At 49.7% G+C, this 22,996-nt stretch overlaps 10 protein-coding genes across 10 annotated transcripts; 5 read left to right on the forward strand and 5 right to left on the reverse strand.

Moving 5' to 3' along the window:
• Positions 1-618: 618 nt before the first annotated feature.
• Positions 619-1,505, forward strand: N7537_008473 (LOG family protein; the record flags this gene model as incomplete). Its single annotated transcript, XM_056899528.1, has 2 exons — positions 619-665; positions 815-1,505. Exons 1-2 carry the CDS (start codon positions 625-627, stop codon positions 1,503-1,505), a joined length of 732 nt encoding a protein of 243 aa, XP_056751604.1. The 5' UTR covers positions 619-624.
• A 255-nt stretch (positions 1,506-1,760) lies between these two features.
• Positions 1,761-2,660, reverse strand: pre5 (proteasome core particle subunit alpha 6; the record flags this gene model as incomplete). The annotated part of the gene is made up of 3 exons (XM_056899529.1): positions 1,761-2,384; positions 2,452-2,563; positions 2,623-2,660. 3 exons carry the CDS (start codon positions 2,658-2,660, stop codon positions 1,761-1,763), a joined length of 774 nt encoding a protein of 257 aa, XP_056751605.1.
• Positions 2,661-2,992: 332 nt separating this feature from the next.
• On the forward strand, positions 2,993-3,721 carry N7537_008475 (Vps55 family protein). Its single transcript, XM_056899530.1, has 3 exons — positions 2,993-3,100; positions 3,157-3,370; positions 3,513-3,721. Exons 1-3 carry the CDS (start codon positions 3,062-3,064, stop codon positions 3,644-3,646), a joined length of 387 nt encoding a protein of 128 aa, XP_056751606.1. The 5' UTR covers positions 2,993-3,061; the 3' UTR covers positions 3,647-3,721.
• A 421-nt stretch (positions 3,722-4,142) lies between these two features.
• Positions 4,143-5,616, forward strand: N7537_008476 (uncharacterized protein; the record flags this gene model as incomplete). The annotated part of the gene is made up of 2 exons (XM_056899531.1): positions 4,143-4,194; positions 4,244-5,616. 2 exons carry the CDS (start codon positions 4,143-4,145, stop codon positions 5,614-5,616), a joined length of 1,425 nt encoding a protein of 474 aa, XP_056751607.1.
• Positions 5,617-5,981: 365 nt separating this feature from the next.
• Positions 5,982-6,855, reverse strand: N7537_008477 (UPF0220 family protein; the record flags this gene model as incomplete). The annotated part of the gene is made up of 4 exons (XM_056899532.1): positions 5,982-6,045; positions 6,122-6,219; positions 6,305-6,565; positions 6,757-6,855. The coding sequence occupies 4 exons, from the start codon at positions 6,853-6,855 to the stop codon at positions 5,982-5,984; spliced, it is 522 nt and encodes a 173-aa protein (XP_056751608.1).
• Positions 6,856-7,561: 706 nt separating this feature from the next.
• Positions 7,562-8,269, reverse strand: fes1 (Hsp70 nucleotide exchange factor FES1; the record flags this gene model as incomplete). The annotated part of the gene is made up of 2 exons (XM_056899533.1): positions 7,562-7,807; positions 7,868-8,269. The coding sequence occupies 2 exons, from the start codon at positions 8,267-8,269 to the stop codon at positions 7,562-7,564; spliced, it is 648 nt and encodes a 215-aa protein (XP_056751609.1).
• Positions 8,270-10,044: 1,775 nt separating this feature from the next.
• On the forward strand, positions 10,045-11,791 carry act1 (actin; the record flags this gene model as incomplete). Its single annotated transcript, XM_056899534.1, has 6 exons — positions 10,045-10,051; positions 10,166-10,196; positions 10,399-10,454; positions 10,595-10,625; positions 10,730-11,501; positions 11,561-11,791. The coding sequence occupies 6 exons, from the start codon at positions 10,045-10,047 to the stop codon at positions 11,789-11,791; spliced, it is 1,128 nt and encodes a 375-aa protein (XP_056751610.1).
• A 1,897-nt stretch (positions 11,792-13,688) lies between these two features.
• Positions 13,689-16,274, reverse strand: ade1 (bifunctional aminoimidazole ribotide synthase/glycinamide ribotide synthase; the record flags this gene model as incomplete). The annotated part of the gene is made up of 3 exons (XM_056899535.1): positions 13,689-15,292; positions 15,345-15,872; positions 15,995-16,274. 3 exons carry the CDS (start codon positions 16,272-16,274, stop codon positions 13,689-13,691), a joined length of 2,412 nt encoding a protein of 803 aa, XP_056751611.1.
• An 838-nt stretch (positions 16,275-17,112) lies between these two features.
• On the forward strand, positions 17,113-20,091 carry N7537_008481 (Pet127 family protein; the record flags this gene model as incomplete). Its single annotated transcript, XM_056899536.1, has 4 exons — positions 17,113-17,310; positions 17,370-18,087; positions 18,140-18,203; positions 18,255-20,091. 4 exons carry the CDS (start codon positions 17,113-17,115, stop codon positions 20,089-20,091), a joined length of 2,817 nt encoding a protein of 938 aa, XP_056751612.1.
• A 447-nt stretch (positions 20,092-20,538) lies between these two features.
• On the reverse strand, positions 20,539-21,684 carry N7537_008482 (alpha/beta hydrolase family protein; the record flags this gene model as incomplete). Its single annotated transcript, XM_056899537.1, has 1 exon — positions 20,539-21,684. The coding sequence occupies one exon, from the start codon at positions 21,682-21,684 to the stop codon at positions 20,539-20,541; it is 1,146 nt and encodes a 381-aa protein (XP_056751613.1).
• Between the last annotated feature and the right edge of the window lie 1,312 nt (positions 21,685-22,996).

The following is a 22,996-nucleotide window of genomic DNA, read 5'->3' on the forward strand; positions in this document are numbered from 1 at the left end:
TCTCCAATTGGAACCTTTTTGGAAATGATTCACTAACTCAAGCAGCAGAATGGAAATCTGCCTGTTGGAAAGTCCATTGGGGGTCTTGACCAAGAAATTCTAAAGAAGCTGAAGTCTACTCGAAGTTTGCTTGATACATTGAACCTATTCTTACGCCGCGAAAAAAAAAAAGATATCTCAACAGAAGACCAAAAAGAAATGAAACGGCCCCATAAGCAGCTGACTTTTCTTGTGAATGACCAATAATGTTCCTGTAAACAGCCCAGTTGTCTACACAATGAAGGCCTGCCGTACACACTAGTCCGAATTCCCTAGTCGTTCTAACCTCGAGTGGCCGGAACTCCACGAACAAACTATCGAGATCCCATGTACAATATAAATTGAGGTACTTATCTGTAAATTTAACTATATCACAGAAAATTACTTCGAAGAGCAAAATTGGAGTCAGCCCCGACAGCCCCGACAGCCTGACGTTATACTCCGCTATCTCTTATCGGAGTGGGGGTTCACCTATTTAGCCTCAGGTTCACTACTGCGTCAGGCTCCCTCTCTTCTTCATCATTCTCTGATCAAACCTTTTTCAAGACCTCTTGTTTGTCTATAAAATCCCAACTATACACCAAAATGGCCGACTCAGAAACCAAGCCAGCCGTTGTCTGTGTATTGTGAGTCATACCCCTCCACCACCAAGACACTTTCAAGGTTACAACAACACCATGTTGTCTATCTGGGGTGTGACCCCAGGGACTATATGTTCAATATACCTAATTCTTCTATGAAACATCGAACTAACAAATTCCCCTCGGGTCCCCAGCTGCGGCTCCGTCCCAGGCAACAGCCCAGTCCACATGGAAGCAGCCCGAGCCCTCGCCGAAGAATTCCACAAACACAAAGTGCAACTAGTCTACGGCGGCGGCACAACCGGTCTAATGGGCGAATTAGCGCGCGCACTGGTCTCACTCTCGGGCCCGAAAGCCGTGCACGGCATCATCCCCCGCGCACTAGTCAAAATCGCAACAGTCGGCGGTATGCGCGAGCACACGGAGAGCCAGGCCAGTGCTAAACCCGGCAAAGCTGCGGAGCGTGTTGTCAACTCTTTTGATGCTCTTGATGGTCACGGAATTCCTGAGTCGGAATACGGCCTTACGACCATTGTCGCCGATATGCATACGCGCAAGCGTCTGATGGCGGAGAAGGTCCTTGAAGGTGGACCTGGGTCTGGGTTTGTTTCGCTCGCTGGTGGGTTTGGAACTATTGAAGAGGTTATGGAGATGACGACGTGGAATCAGTTGGGGATTCATAAGGTTGCCGTTGTTTTATTGAATATCAATGGGTACTGGGACGGATTGTTGGCTTGGGTGCGCAATGCTGTCAAGGAGGGTTATATCAGTGCTAGTAATGGGGAGATTCTTGCGGAGGCCAGGGAGGTTTCTGAGGTCTGGCCCAAATTGCTGGCTTATCAGGTCAGTAATGGGCGGATGCAGTTGAACTGGGGAGAGGAATGAGGCTGCTTAGTTTGATCATCAAACAAATGGGGTACGAGTATATAGATGTCGTTGCGTTTGATTGGGGTTTGTTTCTGGTCTGTTCGAGTTTCGGCAGTGGAAAACTTCAGGCATGTATACATACACAAGTAAATTACTTCGTTAGAAGAGCCTTACGAATTGATGATTGAAGAACTGAGATCATTGGACGCAAACACAAGACAAAGCATAATCAGGATTTCATGTCTATGCGAATCATTAAACCAAATCAGACAATTATGAATCAACCTCCATGGTCTCGCCCTCTGCACCAGCGGACTCGCGCTGCTCCAGCACCTCAAGCAGCGCAGCCGTGTCCTGGCCTTCGTACAGCTTGAAGTTCTCCTTCTTGCCATTAGTCACACCGACAACACCAACAGAAGTATTTTCCACCGTAAGCTCCTTATCCTGAGACAGTGTCTCCTTTAGCGCGCTCAATCCATGCTGGATCAGCTCATCACGACTGCAGTCCTGGAACTTATCAAGGTTTCGCTCCAAATACGTACGGGCCATCTGCGAACGTGCACCGATGGCACAAGCAACCATCTCGTGTGTCAGCCCGGAGGGCTGGAACTCGAACAGGTGCGGGCCAGCCTCATCAACACCGGCAACCAACAGACCCACACCGTACGGCCGTTTCCCGTAGTGCTGGGTGTTGGTCTGCGCGCGGTCACCGATCTGGGCAACGATTCGGTCCAGGGGGATGGGCCGGCCGTAGGTCATCTTCGAGCCGAGGGACTGCTGCTTCATGAAGTTTGAGAGGACGCGGGCGTCTGATGCGAGGCCGGCGATGGCGATCGCCATGTGAGAGTCGATCTCGATGATCTTCTTCTGGTACGAGGAGAGCTCTTCTGCGTTGCGCTAGAGGGTGTTCATATGTTAGTTCTGACGGTTTGGTCTGTTCTTTTTCTGTCGTAGGTCTGCGAACCTTGAGTCCAACCAGCACGGCATGTGTCTTATTCACCAATCCCACAACCACGGATCCTTGCTTCACTGCTTCCTGTGCATATTCCACCTGAAATATCCGACCCTGTGGAGAGCTGGGATCGTTCGAGTTAGCATCTGATGAATCCGAGGGAGGTCGGGGACCTGGTCTTACAAGGTGACGGCATCGTTGTCGTAATTGTTTCTGAACATCGTGACGGACAGGGTTGAATGGATATCAAAGCAAATAAAGAAAATGGATTCTTGTTGATAAATAGAGATTCAGGAACAGTAACTCAAGAATCCGAGGGATAATCCGGTGATGGAGGGAGAATGGGGGAGCTGGGGCAGGCAGTAAAGTGACGCGGTGTGAAGCATGAGCTGTTGGTGCCTGAGGCAACAATATCCAGTGACCTTCAGGCGCCAACGTCACTCATTCTCGAGCTCATCTCCAGCTTGTCGCTGTACTGTCCTTCTTTGATTTTCTGCACTCGGCCAATGGGGCTGTCATATTTGATCTGCTCTTGATATTGTCTCCTAGTTCTACCCAGTTCAACAACTCCTACTCCTCCCACCTTTAATCCCATTGATCGGCTTTCGGCGACTCCGCAATCATGGCTGCTGGACTCAAGACCATCATTGCCCTCTCCTTTGTACGTTTCATTCCACTGCTTTCCTGGATCCTAAATATTTGCTAACATCTGACTAGGTTCTTGCAATTGGTTTCCTCCTCGTTATCCTCTCTTCCGCGCTATGGCACAGGTACTGGCCGCTGCTGGTGGTCGGCATCTACGTTGTTGCGCCGCTTCCCAACTGGATCTGCCAACGATGCGCAAACCCAGATGATTTCATGGACAGCTCAAGCAACTCCGCGATGGACTTTGGACGGTTCCTGACCGGATTTTTGGTTCTTACTGGCATTGGTACGTCGTTGGTTCAACAACCCCTCTTGTGGGACATATCATCGCTCGACCAGCCGACTCTTCGTAACTAGAACCTGCTGTGTCTATACTAATTGCCCCATCATTGCGCCATTGATGATTATCCAACTAACCTATCCCCTAGCCCTTCCTATCGTCCTCGCCCACAGCGGCGCAATCGAGATCCCAGCAATGATCATGTCGATTTTCGGAGGCCTATTGATTTACGGCACCATTATTAGCTTCTCAATGTTCTTCCAGGAACAGGAAGAGTTCTGATCGCCCAGACTGGATGAGGCGCGGGGTGGCCAAGAACTATACCTATACTCTAGGCCAGTGGGTCTCGCGGCATCCCGCTTTCATGATGATATCTGTTTTTTCTACTTTTTCTTTTGATTTCAGCGTATGCTTGATATGCTATGTATGAGTGATTTGATGCGGGGTGTGCCTCAATTTAAATGGCGATGGCGCCAACACCTGGCTGTGCTACTCTAGGTGTACTATAACCTAGTGGATATAGAGAATTCTTCTGAAGAAATGAGGAATCCAAATTTCCAATTCTACTTAGCTTTTGAAATTATTCACAATTATTCCCTTCCAAGATTTTGCCTGATTTATTTAGTCTGATTTATTGCCCACGTGACCGCGCGTGGATTCGGCGCGTGTGCAGAGATTCGGAGATAACAGCAGATCAGTTTGGAAACAACACAACTATACCAAATTGATGTCACTATGCTGAACCCATGAAAGGTCTTTCCGGGATTTAGATAACAAGATGAATGTCTGGACGGGATCCATCCCTCTCAGCTCGGACTCCAAGTTAGAAGGTAAACCACACACGTATCGCATCATATTCCTCGCTGACGACTTAACCAGGGATTCGACTGGTTGATCCAGGTTCCTACTGGCAGTCCGAGCTATCCAAGGAGTCCCAACTCAGTCTCCGTAGTTTCGTTAACCCAGCACTCATCCCACTGCATGCACGCGCTGGTCGTAATCTCGAGCTACACACATCCCACGCGAGGACATCAAAATGGCTGCAGAGGAAGCTGACCGGCGCCCTCTGGCTAGATGAAGAAGACCCAGCACTCCAGCAATCCTTCCAATGCCCAGTCGGTCTGCTAGTTGCCGTCGAAGGCAACACTAAATCAGACAATGCAACCCCAACAAGCCTATTAGTCTACGGCATACTATCCGGCGCAGCATCATGCACACGCCCACCCACTCCACCACATTCATCCCCCTTCGAGATCCCAGATCAAAGCATTACACCACAGCGTACTCCCTACGAACTCAGAATCTACGCCGCGCCACTCTCAACATCCCGACTCACCCAAGCCCAAGCCTACCCATCTCCACCACCCTCAAACCCAGATCAACCCATCGCAAACCCACGCTGCGCAGAGTTCCTACCAGACATAAGCTCCCCGAGTCCAAAACGCAAAAGAGTGGCAACTCTCTTCGAAGTAGCCGCACAACACCACCGCCGCGTCCGCCAACGAGGCGGCGAAGCCGTCTCACAACTAATGGCACCCTCACGACCTCTCTCATCATCCCAGAACCTTCAAACCCTCCGTATAAAGCGCGAACCTGATGAAGACGGACCCACCCTCCCGTCCCTCGACCGGATCGTCTCGCATCGTTCCAGATCCGTCTCCATCGGAGCAGGTCTCCATCGCCCAGGTAGCGTACGCGGCCGCGCAACGCCAGCCCTAAACGCCGATCCGCAAAAGCGCGCACCAACACCGAACCCGTTCTTGGATTCCGCCCCGCGCCGTGGAGCGCAGGTGTCGCAGGCCCAGGGCCCATCCTCTCTCTCGGTCTCTGAGGAAAAACCGGTATCTGCGCCTGGCTCGCCGGCTAAGGATCCTGATACTGTAATTGCGGAGAATAAGAATCTCATCACGCGCACGATCTTGACTTGTATGCGTCTGTATGGGTTCCACCGTGCGAACATACGCTCTACATCAACGGGGAAGCCGTCAGGTGGTGCTGGTGCGGAGAATGAAGCTGATGTCTCGGGAACTACGCCCGCGCCGGAGGCTTTGCGTGCTGAAACGCCTGCGCCGGGGAGCACTGCCGATGATGATGAGTTCAAGGCTATGTACCATGCAACGTACAAGGCTGCTGCTTTTGCGCTCCGCAGGTATTTGAAGCAGGCACCGGGGTTGGCGCCTTCGGCGTTGGCGAAGGAGAAGGCTATGACTTGTATTGATGAGTTATTGAGGTTGTTCTGCGAGGAGCATTGAAGGAGGTTGAGGGTAATATGGGTGATGGTGATTTTACGATTTCATGAATGCATATATGGGACTTGGTGTTCGAGGGGCGGTTCTGCTTAGGGCATTTGTTTCTTCATGCATAGCTGCAATGATACTTTCTTGATAATGTTTACTTCTACTGTTTACTCGTATATCTGTGTCCTAGACATCTCAGAACCTGCCATAATAAGTATTCCCAACTGAGACCACGCAAAACATAAAATGTAAATGAATTCATGCTAAAGCGCCAATCCCAGCCAAAGATGCGGATGCACGTAATGCATCGCGGTACAAAGTCATCAGAGCAAGGAAATCGAGTAGAATACAAACAGAGTAATAGATTGAAGCAGCCTGCCTCACAGAGCCAAATTGTAGGTGTAGTCATCCTCAATGTTCTGAGAGACCCAGAGGACGATCGAGCTAGATCAGGAATAGCTTTGTTAGCACGCAAGCACACCTTTATGCCAAATAACATCGAATCAGCCAAAACACATACCTAAGCATAACAAGCCCATTGGCCACAATATTCGCAATTCCAAAGTAAAGCGTCTGCATAGGATAATCCTTGATGAGATACTTGAGAACCATAACCGTCTATGGGGAATCGAGTTAGTAAAGCACCCCCAATGTCTCCACCCCAACAGGGAAGTAGCAGGAGCAAAAAAGAACATATACATACCACACTCCCAGCCAAACCACCAGCAAGCAACGCAAAACCCAAAAACAGCACAAACCTCGCCTTCCACGCAACCCCACTCCCACTGTAACTAAAGCTATCAGCCTGCAGCCGGCTCTTCTCGATCGAGTTGATAACCAGCATTCCGAGCGCGGAGCAGATACCGGGGATCCAGTCGACGAATTTGATATGCACGTCTGAGCCGTTGCGTGGGCTGCGCGAGAATGAAGCGACGTCGATTAGGAAGAAGAAGCCTGCTGCGAACTATTGTACGGGTGGTTTTTTGTTAGCTTTTGATGCTGAGAAATTTTTGAAATTTGTGTGTGGAATGTCTCTGAGGTAGATCTGAGATTGAATTCCGTTTTATTTGGATTTGGAATTGAAGGCTTTGAGCTTGCGGTGTCGCGACAGCCTGGTCTCGGGTGGAGGTGGAGGAGGGTGGATCGGATGCTTACCAGGGCGCCTGCGACGTAGACTCCGCCATTGCGGACGGCGGAGTTATTCAGCCATTCTGGCTTGGAGAAGCGGAAGAGTCGGTTGCTTGAGCTGTCCATTTTGGGGTTTGTGGAGGATGGAGTCTTGGTTGAGGGGATGGTGCTGGTGAGAGCTGGAGTCCAATGACGATGTCTGGGTGGAGAAATGTTGTTCCGGAATATCTATGGATATCATCAAGCAACCTTGGAAGGGGGGCAACGTGAGTTCTAATCTGTAGGAAATTTGTTTCTGCTTTTCTTGAAGTCTCTCATTAATGAGCTAAGGTATAGTACATTTATGTATTGGATTCTTTGGAATATACCATTACAACAACAAAGCAGTCCAATTTTAGGCCGCATGGGGCAGCATAGGCACGGAATTAGATACAGATTTGAGATTGACAGTCGATACTCGTGATTGCATTTAATGTGGGACCAAAGTCCCTGGGTATGTATAATTCAAATATATGCTTAGACCACAAAAAACAGGTTGTTCAACCATGCTGATGCAACCCTAAGGCCACCAAGTAACCAGGAACCAATGCAGAACCATTTCGGGTATCCGCACATCAAATGATTGCCGGTATGTATCAGCATCAAAGCCTAGCATTGTCATCACAGCGCTCAACGCAGTTGTACTAACAGCCTTGCTTGTCGCACGGTGAGTGCCAGCCCTTGGCACACACAGGGCCAGTCCCAAGGGACGGACTCGCATTCAATGGGTATCTTGCTGCCCCTGTGTCTTTGTGTATTCTGACTCTTACAGTCCAGTCGTCGCTCACCCCCTTCATGCCGATGCATTTACCTGGTGGGCCCGCAGCTTATCCATGATAGTATCAATGCCGTCCATGTCGGCGGCGTCGGTCTTGTCGGTGGGATAACCTGCTGGGAGGCTCTTGTTCAGCGCATCCAGGGCAGGCTGATGGTTCCGGACTGCAGAGGAGATGGCGTAGATTGCCTTCTTGCGGGCTGCGGGGTTTGATTCTGTAGTGGCGAGGTTGACGAGAGTAGGGATTTCGTTTAGGTCGACGAGCTGGCGGATGTGTTAGTTACTGATTATTATGCTTCGTAGATCAATTAGAGTTTTTCATACCTGATCCTGTGCCTTGGGGTTGTTCTGCACGGCTGTTCCAACACACCAAGCGGCCATACGTCTGATCTCGGCCTCCTCGTGCTTGAGCAGCTCGACAAGCGGCTTCCATAGATTGAGTGGGACGAGGTTGTTCGCATTGTCGATCCCCTCAATCATCTGCTCAAAGTTGTCGAATGCGATCAACTTGTTCTCCAGATCGGACTCGTTGTCGTGCACGACTTCCATCGCCGCCCGCATCAGGTCGGCGTCGGAGGGGCCGCCAAAGAGCGTGTTCACCATTTGCGGGGTCAGGCTTGACGCGGCTGCTGGGAGATTTGGGGCGCTGCCCTCGCCATCGGCGCCTGCAGATGCCTGGGAGTTGGCGACACTCCATTTGAGGAGCTTGTTCATTTCGGGGTCCATGGTGGGCTGGCGGGGTAATTGTATTGTCGGTGCGTAGGGTGTGTTGTTTTTGGAGGGGGGCTAACGAAGAAGAGAGTAGGAAGAGAGTATATGTCGCAGGACAGAAATTGATGTACTATGTATCACACAAGTGTTGTTACAGTCGCGCGATCTTCAATACTTTTCTACAGTTGGAAAAAAGGCCCGCTGACATAATCTACGTCCTGGCGAGGGACGACTCTGGGTGATTCGCGCGGCGACCAGCGGGTTCGATCATGTGACCGTCAAAACCTTGACCTGGAGTCATCATAGATTACAGATACAATATAGACTGTATGGATAGTCTCAATTGAAGCACTTTGACATCATAAAGCCGAGAACTCCATAACTTTCATCCCACATCGTTGAGCTACGAACAGATTCGAGTGTTGACCCTTTGATCTATGTTCGTTTGTCACTGGAAACCTGGAGCAAAGTCCCGTCATGGCAATACCTGAAATATGAATTGAAAGAACGTTATCACCAAGTTGAGTTTCGGCGGTTTGAATAGTGCTAGCATGAGTGTGATTTCCAATAACTCGTTCGTAGTTTGCTGGAACCGTTCAGCAGGATAACTTGGTGGGCCTAACCATTTCGGACTCGAAAATTTAGGTAACCGACTAAAGCACCGCTTGTAGGAATTCATTTCTGTTATTTTCATTTTGAAGGATGTAGTATTAAAGCCAAGTTGTTAAGTTGCTATTTTCTTCGGGCATGGGGTTTTCCGGTAGTTTATCAAGTCTTCGAATGTACTAGAACCGGGTTATCGAAGCCGAGCCTCTGCCAAGATATAGTTCAAGGGGCTTAAAGTTCATATTCGAAGAACTTGGTTGCCGATGGAGGGGTCAATTGGCAGAAAGCCTTGCCACAAAGAAGGACAAGATGGGCTGACATATTCCCATTCGTAAAATCAGGAGATCACAAAACAGGAGACAAAATCAGGGGTAAATAAATGATCAGATCGAAAAGAAGAGTCTACACTTCGTATTTCGTTCCCAAGATGTCACGTGGCAGTATTTCACCGCCTCACCATTCTAAGAGGCTTAGTTGTTCTTAGGCCCTGGCAAATGGCGGTAACCACCTGCGATAAATCGTTCTGGTAGTGACGGTCTGAGACTCTCAGACCGTATTATCCCTTATACGCATTATTAGGTGTGCGTGTCCACTTCCAACAACCTTGGAACGGCTGTCTACCCCAAGGGCTGAAGTCTGGGTCTGTGTCCTATACTTAGAACACGCCACGGGGAATCCAGGAGCCTACCGGGAAGCACTTGGACTACAATTGTATGCCTTTTTGTATGTCGTCTGTATGTCTGACACGGTCATTGTAATCATTGTAATGCAACCTTGAAGTAGACGCCCTAACGTGCCTAACCCGGTCATGGTACGTATTGGACCCCCCCGGTACCCAGAAGAGTCTGGAGGCTCAAGAATGTCCACGCAATGCTTTAGGTAGACAAGATTGAAGGGATCAAAGGGACGTATTCAAATTGAAAATAGTTCTGCCTTCTGATTAACTTATATATAAAAAAGGATCAGAAAGAATCCAAACCTGTAGATCGGAGGGGGTCAAAAATAGAAGGCCTCAGGCAGCGCACAATCCCAGCCATCACAAACCCCTCTCCACTCTTCTCTCTCTCGCTCTCTTCCTTCTTCCCTTCTCCCCTAATCCCAACTATATCCCCCCCCTCTAACCTCATTCCATCTTTTTTTTCTTTTTTTCCTTCTCCCCTAGGTTCCTTGTTTAATCTGTCACAATGGAGGGTATGTTGTTCTCGATGTGGCCACATCAGCAGCTTCCCCGGAAGCTGCCCCCCCTGTTGCCACAGCTTCGAATCCTATTTGCGAATGACAACTAACCCGTATCTCTCATTATAGAAGAAGTTGCTGCTCTCGTCATCGACAATGGGTAAGTGCTATGCTTTTTCCCGGGAGCTTCTGGCTTGTGTTCGGGCCTGGTCGACAAATCAGCCCGGTCGCGGTCTTCGCCACCCCTAATCGGCCACAACGGCAGATGGAATCCATCCCAATGGCTTTCCATCTCCCTCCACAACTCCCAAATGGCGCTCTGAAGACTACAAGAACTATGATACTGATGATTTGCGATGTAGTTCGGGTATGTGTAAGGCCGGTTTCGCCGGTGACGACGCACCACGAGCTGTCTTCCGTAAGTTCAACCCCACAGAATATGACACCCCTCCTTGCAAAGGCCATCCCACCAACCCTTGCGTCGGATGGCTTCCCCTCTTTTGCTTGGCTGGGAAGAACCTTGAATCCGAGAATCAAATCACTGACAAAATTCAACAGCCTCTATTGTCGGTCGTCCCCGTCACCATGGGTAAATAATCCCCCCCTTTTTTTTTGGGTCATTTTGGCCGTATACACTAAATACAACCAATTTGATCCCCAATGAAGCAACCAAAAATACTAACATGCGCGCAGTATCATGATTGGTATGGGTCAGAAGGACTCCTACGTTGGTGATGAGGCACAGTCCAAGCGTGGTATCCTCACGCTCCGTTATCCCATTGAGCACGGTGTTGTCACCAACTGGGACGACATGGAGAAGATCTGGCACCACACCTTCTACAACGAGCTCCGTGTTGCCCCCGAAGAGCACCCCATTCTCTTGACCGAAGCTCCCATCAACCCCAAGTCCAACCGTGAGAAGATGACCCAGATCGTGTTCGAGACCTTCAACGCACCCGCATTCTACGTCTCCATCCAGGCCGTTCTGTCCCTGTACGCCTCCGGTCGTACCACTGGTATCGTTCTGGACTCCGGTGACGGTGTCACCCACGTTGTTCCCATCTACGAGGGTTTCTCTCTGCCCCACGCTATCTCGCGTGTCGACATGGCTGGCCGTGATTTGACCGATTACCTGATGAAGATCCTCGCTGAGCGTGGTTACACTTTCTCCACCACTGCCGAGCGTGAAATCGTCCGTGACATCAAGGAGAAGCTTTGCTACGTCGCTCTCGACTTCGAGCAGGAGATCCAGACCGCTTCCCAGAGCTCCAGCCTCGAGAAGTCCTACGAGCTTCCCGATGGACAGGTCATCACTATTGGTAACGAGCGCTTCCGTGCTCCTGAGGCTCTCTTCCAGCCAAACGTTCTTGGCCTTGAATCTGGCGGTATCCACGTCACCACCTTCAACTCCATCATGAAGTGTGATGTTGATGTCCGTAAGGATCTGTACGGCAACATTGTCATGGTAAGCAAAGCCTTCGGAATAAAACTTTACGAAACTCCCACTAACATAGATCTCTCTAGTCTGGTGGTACCACTATGTACCCCGGTATCTCCGACCGTATGCAGAAGGAGATCACTGCTCTTGCTCCTTCTTCCATGAAGGTCAAGATCATCGCTCCCCCCGAGCGCAAGTACTCCGTCTGGATCGGTGGATCCATCCTGGCCTCCCTGTCCACCTTCCAGCAGATGTGGATTTCCAAGCAGGAGTACGACGAGAGCGGTCCTTCCATCGTTCACCGCAAGTGCTTCTAAGCTTCTTGCAGCACTTTACTACTCGTATTCGCTCGTACTTTCCTGGTGTATCAAAAAGCAGGATGGGGGCACTGGTGGATTGCAAGCGTTGTTGGACTCGCATTATCAAGCGGATAGCCTGAAAATGGAATCTCGATTTTAGTGGAATAGAGTCGGTCGTTTTCTTTTTGTTACTCTTTACCTTACTCTTTACCTCGATCTCTCTATCCATCCATCTCTGCTTTGAGACATTTTACCTCTTCAATTTTTTTTTTTTTCCTCTTTCAAATCCGCTGTCCCGTCCGCCTCTCTAATTGTTTTGCCTGGACGGGTTGATGGCGCTGCGCAGACAATGCTGTACCTGTAGGGCGAGGATGTATATGGAGTTGGTTATAGGGATTAGGTTGCGATTTTCCTTTTCTCGAGGTCCCTTGTCTTAAAACCAAATTGCCCGACTATGTCCGTAGTTTTAACGTGACTTTGAAAATCTTCCACTGGTTTATTGTATTCTCCTAGGAAACGCTGTCGACGGATTCTACGCTTTTTGATCATGGTGTCTTCTATGCATTAATGACTTTGAGAACTTCATTTGTCTTGACATATTTATATTGGGTCTTTATCATGACCTATATAAATTCAGCCATCTCGTATAGATATACTAGACACTAAATGAGCAAACTGGAATAGGTAGGAAACAATATATCAACATTGAGTATATAATTCTGTATTCCACTCCACCACAAGTCCTCAGGACCACTAGATGTAAGATCATGCTTCAGCCCTTGTATTAAACCTATCTTCTTTACCATATTCTCTAGTTATTCAAATACATGGCTTGAGTACCACTATCGACATACTGGTAAAATCAGCACTTCATGTCACCAACCATGCCCTTATTCAACAGCACAGGAGTTGTGGGAGCTGTAGTTGCTAGACACGCACTTCCAGACCAAAGACACAAAAGCCGAGGTTCAGTGGAAGAAAACCCAATGGGTCTGAGATGATGTATATTGCAATCGATAATCAGCTGGCCAGCATCGCAGCAGCGCATTGCTGCATGGGTGATTGTTGCTCCTTTTGGATGATATATACTCCCTGAACTATAGAGAATGTAGGCAAGAAATCCATTTCGGACTTTTTGAATATGTATAGAGCTTAGCTTGATCAATCGAAAGAAAGGGAATTCCGAAGGAAAGGAATGTAGTGGCGACTGCTTTATGACAGCAGAAGGGAGGTTAAGGAAGTCAAGTGAGGAGGGGGTGGGGTTGCGAAAGGTCTTAGGGAAAGGTTTGAACGAGAGCGATGTAAGGTGAAGGTGAGTCGGAAAGAAAGTAAGGTAAGAGTAGAGTGAGGCGAAGGTAATACTTGGAAGACATGGCATGGACCAGAGGAGGATCAGTTTGTTTCTTCTTCACACGATGGGCCTCATCGACGATAACGGAGCCGAACCGATCCTCATGGTGTGTGGTCCAGTACTCGCTGTCATCTCTTGTGAAGGGTGATTGTGCTTGAGCACTCAAGGCCGCTTCCTTGTGAGGATGGGAAGTGTCCTGGTTTATATAGTAGGAGAAACCACGGTTGGAAGAATTAGAGTATCAGCTCAGCAGTACAGCAGTGCAGCGCACATCCAGTGTATATGTAGATCAATGGAATTCTTTCCAGTATGTATAATTTCGTGCATCATGTAGGAAAACCGGCGTTAGTTCAGGACAAATTCGAAGGGCCAATATTATAATAGGCAGTCCCAGGCAGAGAAGAAAGATGCGGAATACGAAGAACCAGAAAAAATAAACAGTAAACAAAAAAATCTATAAGATAGATAACCCAGGCAAATCATTTTCTCCATCCATATATAAAGCATCATGCATCAAATCAACATCACAATCAATATCAAATTTTAACGTTAATATCGTAGATATTACGCAGACCAAGACTCAAGTCCAGACAGCACACAACCCTCTTCACCCTCGGCGCGAGCACGCAGCTCACCAACGCGGTAAACAGACTCACCAGCAGCCTCGAAGGTCTGACGGATAGCAGCCTCAGAGGCAGGGTCGACGGCAATGATCATACCGACACCGCAGTTGAAGGCACGGGCCATCTCAACAGAGGAGACGTTACCGGCACGCTGGAGCCAAGTGAAGACAGAAGGCTGGGCCCAGGTGCTAACGTCAACCTGAGCAGTGAGGGTATCAGGAAGCATGCGGGGAATGTTCTCAGTAAGACCACCGCCGGTGATGTGGGCAAGACCCTTAATGGCAGAGCCGTGGGTGTTCAGTGCGCTGAGAATGGACTTGACGTAGATGCGGGTAGGGGTGAGGAGGGCACGGCCGACGGAGACGCCGGCGTCGAGACCGGGCATGGAGAAAGGTGCGGTGTCGGTGTAGCTCAGACCGGCACGCTCGACGATCTTCCGGACGAGAGAGTAGCCGTTGGAGTGGGGGCCGGAGGAGGCAAGGGCGAGAAGGACATCGCCGGAGCGCATGTTTTCTGTGTGCGGGAGGATGGCACGAGCGTTGTCGCCCGTGGTGTTGATAGCGCCGACGGCGGCACCGACGGCGTCGTAGGAGTCGTCGACGAAGAGGCCGGGCATCTCGGCGGTCTCACCGCCGATCAGAGCGCAACCGGCTTGGACACAGCCCTCGGCAACACCGGTGACGAAGGCCGCAGCGGTGGGGACGTCAAGGTGACCACAGGAGTAGCAGTCCAGGAAGAAGAGGGGCTCGGCACCTTGGACGACGAGATCGTTGACGTTCATGGCGACGAGGTCGATACCGACGGTGTCGTGGATGCCGACGGAGTGGGCGATCTTGAGCTTGGTTCCGACTCCGTCAATGGCTCCAATTAGGGTTGGCGAGTGAGGGTGGTAGACGGAGTTGGCAGCGGGCAGAGAGAAGAGACCACCGAAGCCACCGATGACGGCGTCAGTGCCGGGGCGCTTGGTGCGGCGGACGGAGCTCTTGATCTGGTTGACGAGCTCGTTGCCGGCGTCGATGGAGACACCGGCCTGGGCGTAAGTGAGCGAGGTGTTGGCGGTCTGGCGGAACGCGCGGTGGGCAATGTCCTTGCGGTAGAACATGTCCTCAAAGCTGATGGTCTTAATGCCCTCGTAGCTCTTAGCAACGGCCTCCTCAAGGGTTGGGGCGGTGGCCGTGGAGGCGATTACACGGCCTCCAGAGGTCTGCAACTCGTTGCCAGACAGAGTTGTGCCAGCGTGGAAAATGAGAGTTCCAGCAGGCGCGGGGGCCAGAGTGATGGTCTTGCCCTTGGCGTAAGCGTTGGGGTAGCCGCCAGCCACAGCAATGACGGTGGTGGAGAAGTTGGGCTCGATCTTGATCGAAACACCGTCCAGCCAGTGGTCAGCACAGGCCACCATGATCTGCGCAAGATCGGTGTCCTTGCTGAGCAGGGGTAGCAGAGTCTGGGTCTCTGGGTCTCCACCGCGGACATTGTATTCAAGGACCTTAGGTCCGTTCTTGGTCATCATGAGACCAGTGAACAAGATACCAACGAAGGGGAAACCTAGACAGGATTAGCAACATGCTTTGGAAATGCCTCTCTTAATCAAACATACCATCCTTTCGCATTCCGTCAACGGAAGGCTGAATAATGGTGCGGTCAATCTCATCGACAACCTCCTTCGGCGCAATGCGCGTAGGCGCATAGCAGCCCATGCCACCGGTGTTGGGGCCCTGGTCTCCATCGAAGATGCGCTTGTGGTCCTGCGCTGGAGGAAGCGAGCGAATAGTATAACCATCACTGAAAGTAAGGATACTCAGCTCATCGCCCTCCAAGCACTCCTCGATCACGACCTCGTTACCAGCCTGGCCGAACTGGTGGTCCACCATTATTTCCTTCAAGGCCTTGTGGGCCTCCTCCTTGGTAGTGGGCATGATCACACCCTTACCACCAGCCAAACCATCGGCCTTGATCACCACATTGTGCGACACAGAGTCGATGTAGCGACGTGCGGACTCGTAGTCAGAGAAGTTTCCGAATTCGGCGGTGGGGATCTGGTGACGCTGCATGAAGTCCTTGGAGAAGGTCTTGGAGCCCTCCATGCGGGCAGCGGCCTTGGAGGGACCGAAGCATCGAATGCCGACTGTTTTTGAATATCATTGTTAGAATAATTCAAAGCAATTGGTACAATGGGCAAAAAAAAAAAAAAAAAAAAAAAGACTGCCTAGAAAAAATGGAAGGAAAAAAGTGTCATGCATGACTCACCAGCCTTGAAATAACCCTGGATGCCATCAACCAGAGGTGCCTCGGGGCCTGGCACCACGAGGTTCACCTGGTGCTTTTGTGCGAAAGCCACAAGGCCGGGGTAGTCGTCACCCTTTACATTGGCATTGGTAATCTTGTTGTTGGTACCCAGGCCAGTGCCACCGTTTCCGGGAGCGACATAGACAATGTCGACCAAAGGGGACTCGCTGAGCTTCCAGGCGTAGGCATGCTCACGGCCACCATTGCCGACAATGAGGATGCGCAATTGTTCGGAGGCCATATTTGGAGAAGCGTCTCGACTATGGTGGTGTTAGCAATTAGTATATAAAAAACCTCCGCGGGGTATGTAGTGCCCCTCCTTCAAGGAAAGCAAGTCGTAGAGCAATGGAATGGGGCGAATCAATTGGGAAAGACTTGACGATAAGAACCTCAACACATTACTTACCTCACAGAGACCTGAGAAGCAACTTCCAAGGTTGTATGGAGGGGAATGGGAGATTTGAAGATGTTAAACTTTCCAACTTTTTTTCTGCCCTCCGGCTGGGTGTTTCTCCGACCCCAGAATTTCTTGGGATCTCGGCTGAGGCAAATATTTTATACTTCCAATTAAAGGTGAATTTGAACGAATTGAAGGGATTTAAATGGACTTAAACGGATTTGACAGTTTAGAACTGATTTTATATGCCTCATATTATAGTACTAAAACTAGATAGAAGTATAGGATTCTATACAATTGCAAATGAATCTATCTCTCTTGTACAATATAAGTCTAAGAGACACGGACTTTGTAGTCACTTTATAACAATATAGTACACATGTGTGCCTTTGAAATATGAGATAAATACATGAAAAAACTAAAACTAAAACTAATATTCTGGCCTATTGTCGTTTCATCTCTCCAATATTAAATATCGCCACCTCAGGCATCCAGGCACCTAGATAACAAAGCGGTGACCCCAATCTTCCGGCAGAAAAAAAAAAACCGGAGAGGCAATTCTAAGGTTCGCCCGGTGGCTTATTGACACCTTTGAATTCTCGAATTCTGCTCTCCAACTACTTTTGGGGGGGACTTCTACATTTATATCCTTTCCCCGATTATCCGTCAACAGTTGACCTGAATGCTTCGGACCTCTTTGCGGTCTGTGTCAGGCCCTTCAAGCCGACATGTTCGTCTCTCCTATCTAGCGCGCCCTGGCGCGCCCAGTTTGCGCCAGTTTCACCGCATATCTGCACTCCGTACCGATTCAGTCGAAACCAAGTTGGAAACCAATTCATTTGACGCGTCGACCGAGCCTTCAGTGCCATTGCCGCCCAATGTATGTCCTACGTTCTAAAGTCCGTGGGAAAACGAGTTTTAACAGAGTGTGTGCTATAGGATCAGATTCCAGAGACAAAAGATGTCGCCTCTGGCAGACGCCATAAACCCCAGTCGGAAGAACAGAGACCACTCACTGCTTCCGTATGGGCTGGGATGAAGTCAAGACAAAAATATAATTACAGAAAACGGCATCCCTTACTCTACGACAAGTTCAGGATGGAAATGTTAAACAAAGACATTGCACCTTCCCAAGCAGCACAATCAAAGGGACCACTATCGGAAGCCGCCCAGCCAGAGGAAGTCCCGTCAGAGGAAGTCCCGTCAGAGGAAGCCCCGTCAGAGGAAGCCCCGTCAGAGGAAGCCCCGTCAGAGGCAGCCCCGTCAGAGGCAGCGCGGGTGGAAGCAGAAAAAATTAAGGCCTTGCAACGCAAGGTGATTGAAGCGGATATGGAAGCCAAACGGGAAAGAAAGGCCAAAATTAAGCAGATGTCGAAGAAAAAGGAGAAAGAAAGTCAGTCCGAAGCCGAAATTCCAACAGAAGGCCCATCAGGTACGCCAGCATTTAGTGAGCCCAAGGAGAGCACCCTCAACTTGAAGTCCACTAGCAATGTAGTGGCTCAGACATTGGAAACCAGCCCCAAGAGCGGTTTTGCAAGTCAAAATGAGCCATACGAGAAGCCGGACGAGAGCGAAATTATTTCTTTTATGAAAGACCATATCACGTCCAAGGACCACGGTTCTCTTTCCTCAAGGGACGAGAAACTGTTCATGAAAGGTGAGTCCTGAGCTCTGACATGACCGTTGAATGTGAGCTAATTCTACTCAAGAATTGTCTGTCCCCATGTCTCCTGTTCCGCGCGTCGCCTTTGGTCTTGACCGAGTGCTTTTCAAGTGAGTTGTTGAGTTTACCCTATCACTGATTGATATACTAAGACCAGGCAGTCCCGGTGTCTACCAGCTACGTGACCCTCGGTCTCTTGTCTACAATTTCGACCCCTACCTAGGCCACATCATGCCCGTGACGGAATTTGACTTTGCTGCCCTGAAGCCGTATGTCACCTCCTCGGAAGATGTGACGGCTCGCGAAATGACCGAGAAACACGAAAAGAAGTACTACGGCTCGTCGTCTAGCATGACATCAGTTCTCACACATTTCCATTATCTTCTGTCCGCGTGGCGACCTGTTGACACTAAAAGGATTTCTCGTGGTTTTGATGACCCTCTGCGGACCTTCACCCGTCTCCTTCGAGCGCCGACTGCCATGTTCCTCCGTTATAAGGAAAAGGAGGATATTTACGCCATTGATGCCGACAAGGAATACGACTACGCCAATATTCTTATGAACCTGGGCAAGTCAATGGAGAAGCAACTCACGATGCCAAAAGAACAGTTTGAGCGCTACCGCCGCAGTGATCCAAACAAGATCACTGCCGAGGAAGAAGCAGCCACCCCGGAGTCATACCACTACAGCACCGCAGGCAAATTCCTCATGCGATCTCAACTCGACGCCTACGATCCTAGACTGCCAGGTACCGGCATGTTCGACTTGAAAACACGTGCAGTGGTTTCGATCCGCATGGAAGCCACCGAGCACGAGCGCGGAATGGGTTACGAGATCAGACGTAGCCATGGCAAGTGGGAGTCCTTTGAACGCGAATACTTCGACATGATCCGCGCCGCCTTCCTCAAGTATTCCCTGCAGGTTCGCGTTGGCCGCATGGACGGCATCTTCGTGGCGTACCACAATATCGAGCGCATCTTCGGTTTCCAATACATCCCTCTCGACGAGATGGATGAGGCTTTGCACGGCACGCCCAACACTACACTCGGAAACAAAGAATTCGAACTGAGTCTTGGCCTGTGGGAGAAGATCCTGGACAAGGCAACACAGAAGTATCCCAAGAAATCTCTACGTTTCCACTTTGACACCCGCGAAACTCCCTCACCCTACATGACCGTCGTCGCGCAGCCCGTCACGGAGGAGGAAATCGAGGCCATCCAGACCACGAACAAAGCCCACATCGATGCCATCCAAGACCGTCTCCTCAACCCGGAACAATTCGCCGACAGTACCCCGGAGGCAACCGGAGAAGCCTCAGTTGATGAGTTTTCCGACGAGTTCGCCGACGAGGCAGCGGAAGACGAATCTCTCTATGCGGAGGAGGAGCCAGCCGAAACCGAAACCGAAACCGAAGCCGGAGCCGGGGATTCAATCGATGGCGAATTCCGCCATAGAGAGGGGGAGCCAGCCGAAGCCGAAGCCGTCAACCTACAGAATGACCCCCCCATCAAATCCCTGGCCGACACGCTCTTCCCCAAAGAGGAAGGCGAGGAAATATCCGAAGCCGAAAAGTCCGAATACCACCCTTCGATCGAGCTCGAGCAGACCCCGGAGCCGATCGTTCCCACCAAGACCGTACCGGTGCGCAAGCCCTTTGAAGAGGGCGAAGGCGACGAGGACGTGCTCGGGATGCTAGTCGTTGTACACAGTAAGGTGAACGAAGTTCCGGTGCAGCGGCCGACGTGGTTCACCGTGAACGACAAGTGGGAGCTTGACTACGAGATCAACGAGCTTGATTTGAAGGAGAGCAATGAAGCTCTGCGGATGTGCAAGAGGCGTCGCAATCAGGTATTAAGAAAGACCGTGACGGATCATGAGGCTGGTTTCTTCCGCACTTTGCAAAAGGTGACGAAAAGAGGACGTGCTTGGCGGAAGCGGATGGATGAGAAGGATCGTGAGCGTGGGATTCTTGTTTATAAGGATTCTTCTGACATGTGAGGTATTACTCGGCCCTCTGATTTGTATTGGGGGAGGATTTGGGGGATTGGGGGAGAGAGGGAAATCTCCGTTTTGTAAAATATTAGATTAATTCCTCTCCCATTGTACTTTATTTTGAGATATACATTCATGGCGTTGGTTTTACATAGTTGGACTACAATGCGTTTTGGTTGGATGTTTGGGTATTCCCGTTCATGTACAAAGATTGGCTGGGATTTGGAATATATAGGGGATCATATTATATCGACTTTTTCGCCTTTCCGTTCTTTTTCTTGTCAGTATTGGTCATTCATACTATATGTTCGTATACCAGCTTTCTGTCAGCCTGGATTCCCTATATAGAAAGTTTCACGCAAATGTAACGGATACAAAGCAACATCACTAAGTACCGGACATCCATATATCTATTGAGGCAATATCCCAAATATATACTAATTTAACTAGTTATCAAGACACAAATTTCACGTCAGGATATGCTACAGAAGGGCCACTCAGCAATTCTGACGTGTGCCCATAAACAAAGTACTGCAGTGTGGCAACGATGTAGGAAGTAATCACATCCTTAGCCCGCAAACCACCTATTGTCCCAATACGATTGGCCTGAATAATTTGTCGAACTTCGTCCGAAACACTCAGAGCATCAACAAGCACTGGAAAGTCAGAAAAGGTATAGTGTTTAGACTGTGAGAGTTGTAGCTCAAGTTTCCATCCTCGTAAATGTGACCAAAATATTGCCCAACTGGGATCTGTTGCCTGGGTGTGGTTTGTGTTACTGAAAAGCAGGAATGGACTCGACAGTCCTTTGTCCACGACAGGCCCCCATAATTCACCATCTAGATTGATACCCCCGGCAAACCGATTGTCAACTAGCATTGTCTGCGCTGCTGTTGCTCCGCCGAGGGAATGACCAAGGATTGTTACTCGATCAAGAGAGAGTAGATGCAAATTTCCCTGTGACAAAGGGAATAGGTCTCTGATCACTTTTTCGTCGTGCATTTGATCAAGTAAAAATACCATGTCCTTAACACGGACGTTCATTGCTGGATCATATTCCGTTGTACTGATGTTTCCGAGTATTCCGAGAACCGTGCGGCCATCGGGATATTCCACGATGTCCGCATCATACGGGTGGTCGACGGAGACTACAGCAAATCCGTGACTCGCAACTTCTTGAAGCAGCAATGTGTACATCAATCTTGAGGTTGCCAGTGCCGGTGAGAAAAGCACTACTGGGTAACCTCCGTGGGGTCTGAAAGGCGGTAGCTGCTGTGTCTGAGTCTGGATACGAAAGGACTCGAACGTTCCTAGAGGTACTCCAAAAGACTGGAAACGCTCATCTTCATACTTTGCTGTTGCATTCGGCATGTAAGATGTAGAGGGTACACTTCCGCAATTGACAGGTGTAAAGGTGGTGACCATGATAGAACGTTGACCTCCTTTTAGGTCATAGGGATCGGTTCGAGACATGTCAACTAGTTCACTTGCATGAAGCGTGACATCGCATGGTCCGGTGCTTGAAGGGAGAGGGACGATTGCCGTTTGCCCGAGGCTGATGAAAAGAAAAGTAATTGAGTGCAGGATAGCCCGAATCATTTTGGCGGCTCTCTGATAAATATGAAAAAGAAATACGTATTATAAGATGGAATTATCAGGGGAGTCCCATCGGCAAACCATCCTGTATATATACTTGACTAACTCGAGACACTAAGTGATGACCCAGTTCCAGGATATATGAGGCATTTAAAGGCGTTTGCGGTATTTTCCGCTATTGGCCTATATCATCGGGCTGAAGATTCATCGGCTCGGTATATAGAAACTGGAGAGACCGACGATGATGACAACTGGATACCACGATATTCGCGACCAGGCAACCGAGAGCCATTTTGCGACGCCGGGGCTATGCAATGTAACCTCTGAAGGGATGGACGGAGCGGGACATGCGGCATCGAAGGAATATCGGCATATTATAGATATGAAGGAGGCCGGCGGTCCTTTGGACGAAAGCAAGGGTACCGACACGAAAATAGCTAGGATGCCGCTGTGGCCTGGATCATCCTAGTGGTTCTGCTCCTAGATGACATATATTATAAACCCGGTGTCGGATCGAACGGCAATTCCCATCAAGAAAGGGCCAGTACGTCAAGCTAAAAGCCAAGGTATAATCGTCGGTGGGGTGGGGGGCCTGAATTTGGGGTCTAATTTTGCTTGAGGGTTGGCAAAAACCTCAGGTATTGAGGCACGAGAATCGGGACTGCTGAACAACCCCATGTTCTTGGGCATATTAGTGATAGAACGCCGAAACATCGACTTGTATAATTTGAAACAATAGTCAGGTTCGGCTCAAAAATGTATTCGATTTCTATTATAAACACCCGGTTATAGGTTTACACCTGCTGATCAATACCTTGTTCATATGAAGTATGAAGCGGGTCATATATATGCAGTTCGGACGCTTTTAGCCTCAAGTCAAAGAGAGTGGGAAGAGAGGTTGGAGGGACCAACGATAAAGACAACCAGGTGCCGATGCAGTCAGCTTCACACGCCTCACTTCGTTCGAGGTCCCGGCGTGGCGAAGATGATTGTTCAAAAAGTGCCTTATGCCACTGGATAGGGCGACAAGGCCGCAGCACCTACAGTCTCCAGGAAACCGAGCCGCGACAGAACATAATAGAGACGACAACTGGGATATATACATAGAAGCGACTCAGACGGGCAAGCACCAGAACTAGATTGAGGGTTTAAGTCATCGAATTGGGGCAACGTCTGCATGGAGGAAAGGGTTATCCAACATGATCTGCCAAAAGGATTGCGCCGCAAGCACAATTAGAAGAAACTATCTTCGCGTACTCATATTCAGCTCTAACCTTAGAAATTATTACATCTTCCATATCTGGAGGGGCCAGCG

Source organism: Penicillium hordei (genome assembly GCF_028827395.1).
Source record: "Penicillium hordei strain IBT 12815 chromosome Unknown utg000004l_segment0_segment0, whole genome shotgun sequence".
NCBI classification, from domain to species: domain Eukaryota; kingdom Fungi; phylum Ascomycota; class Eurotiomycetes; order Eurotiales; family Aspergillaceae; genus Penicillium; species Penicillium hordei.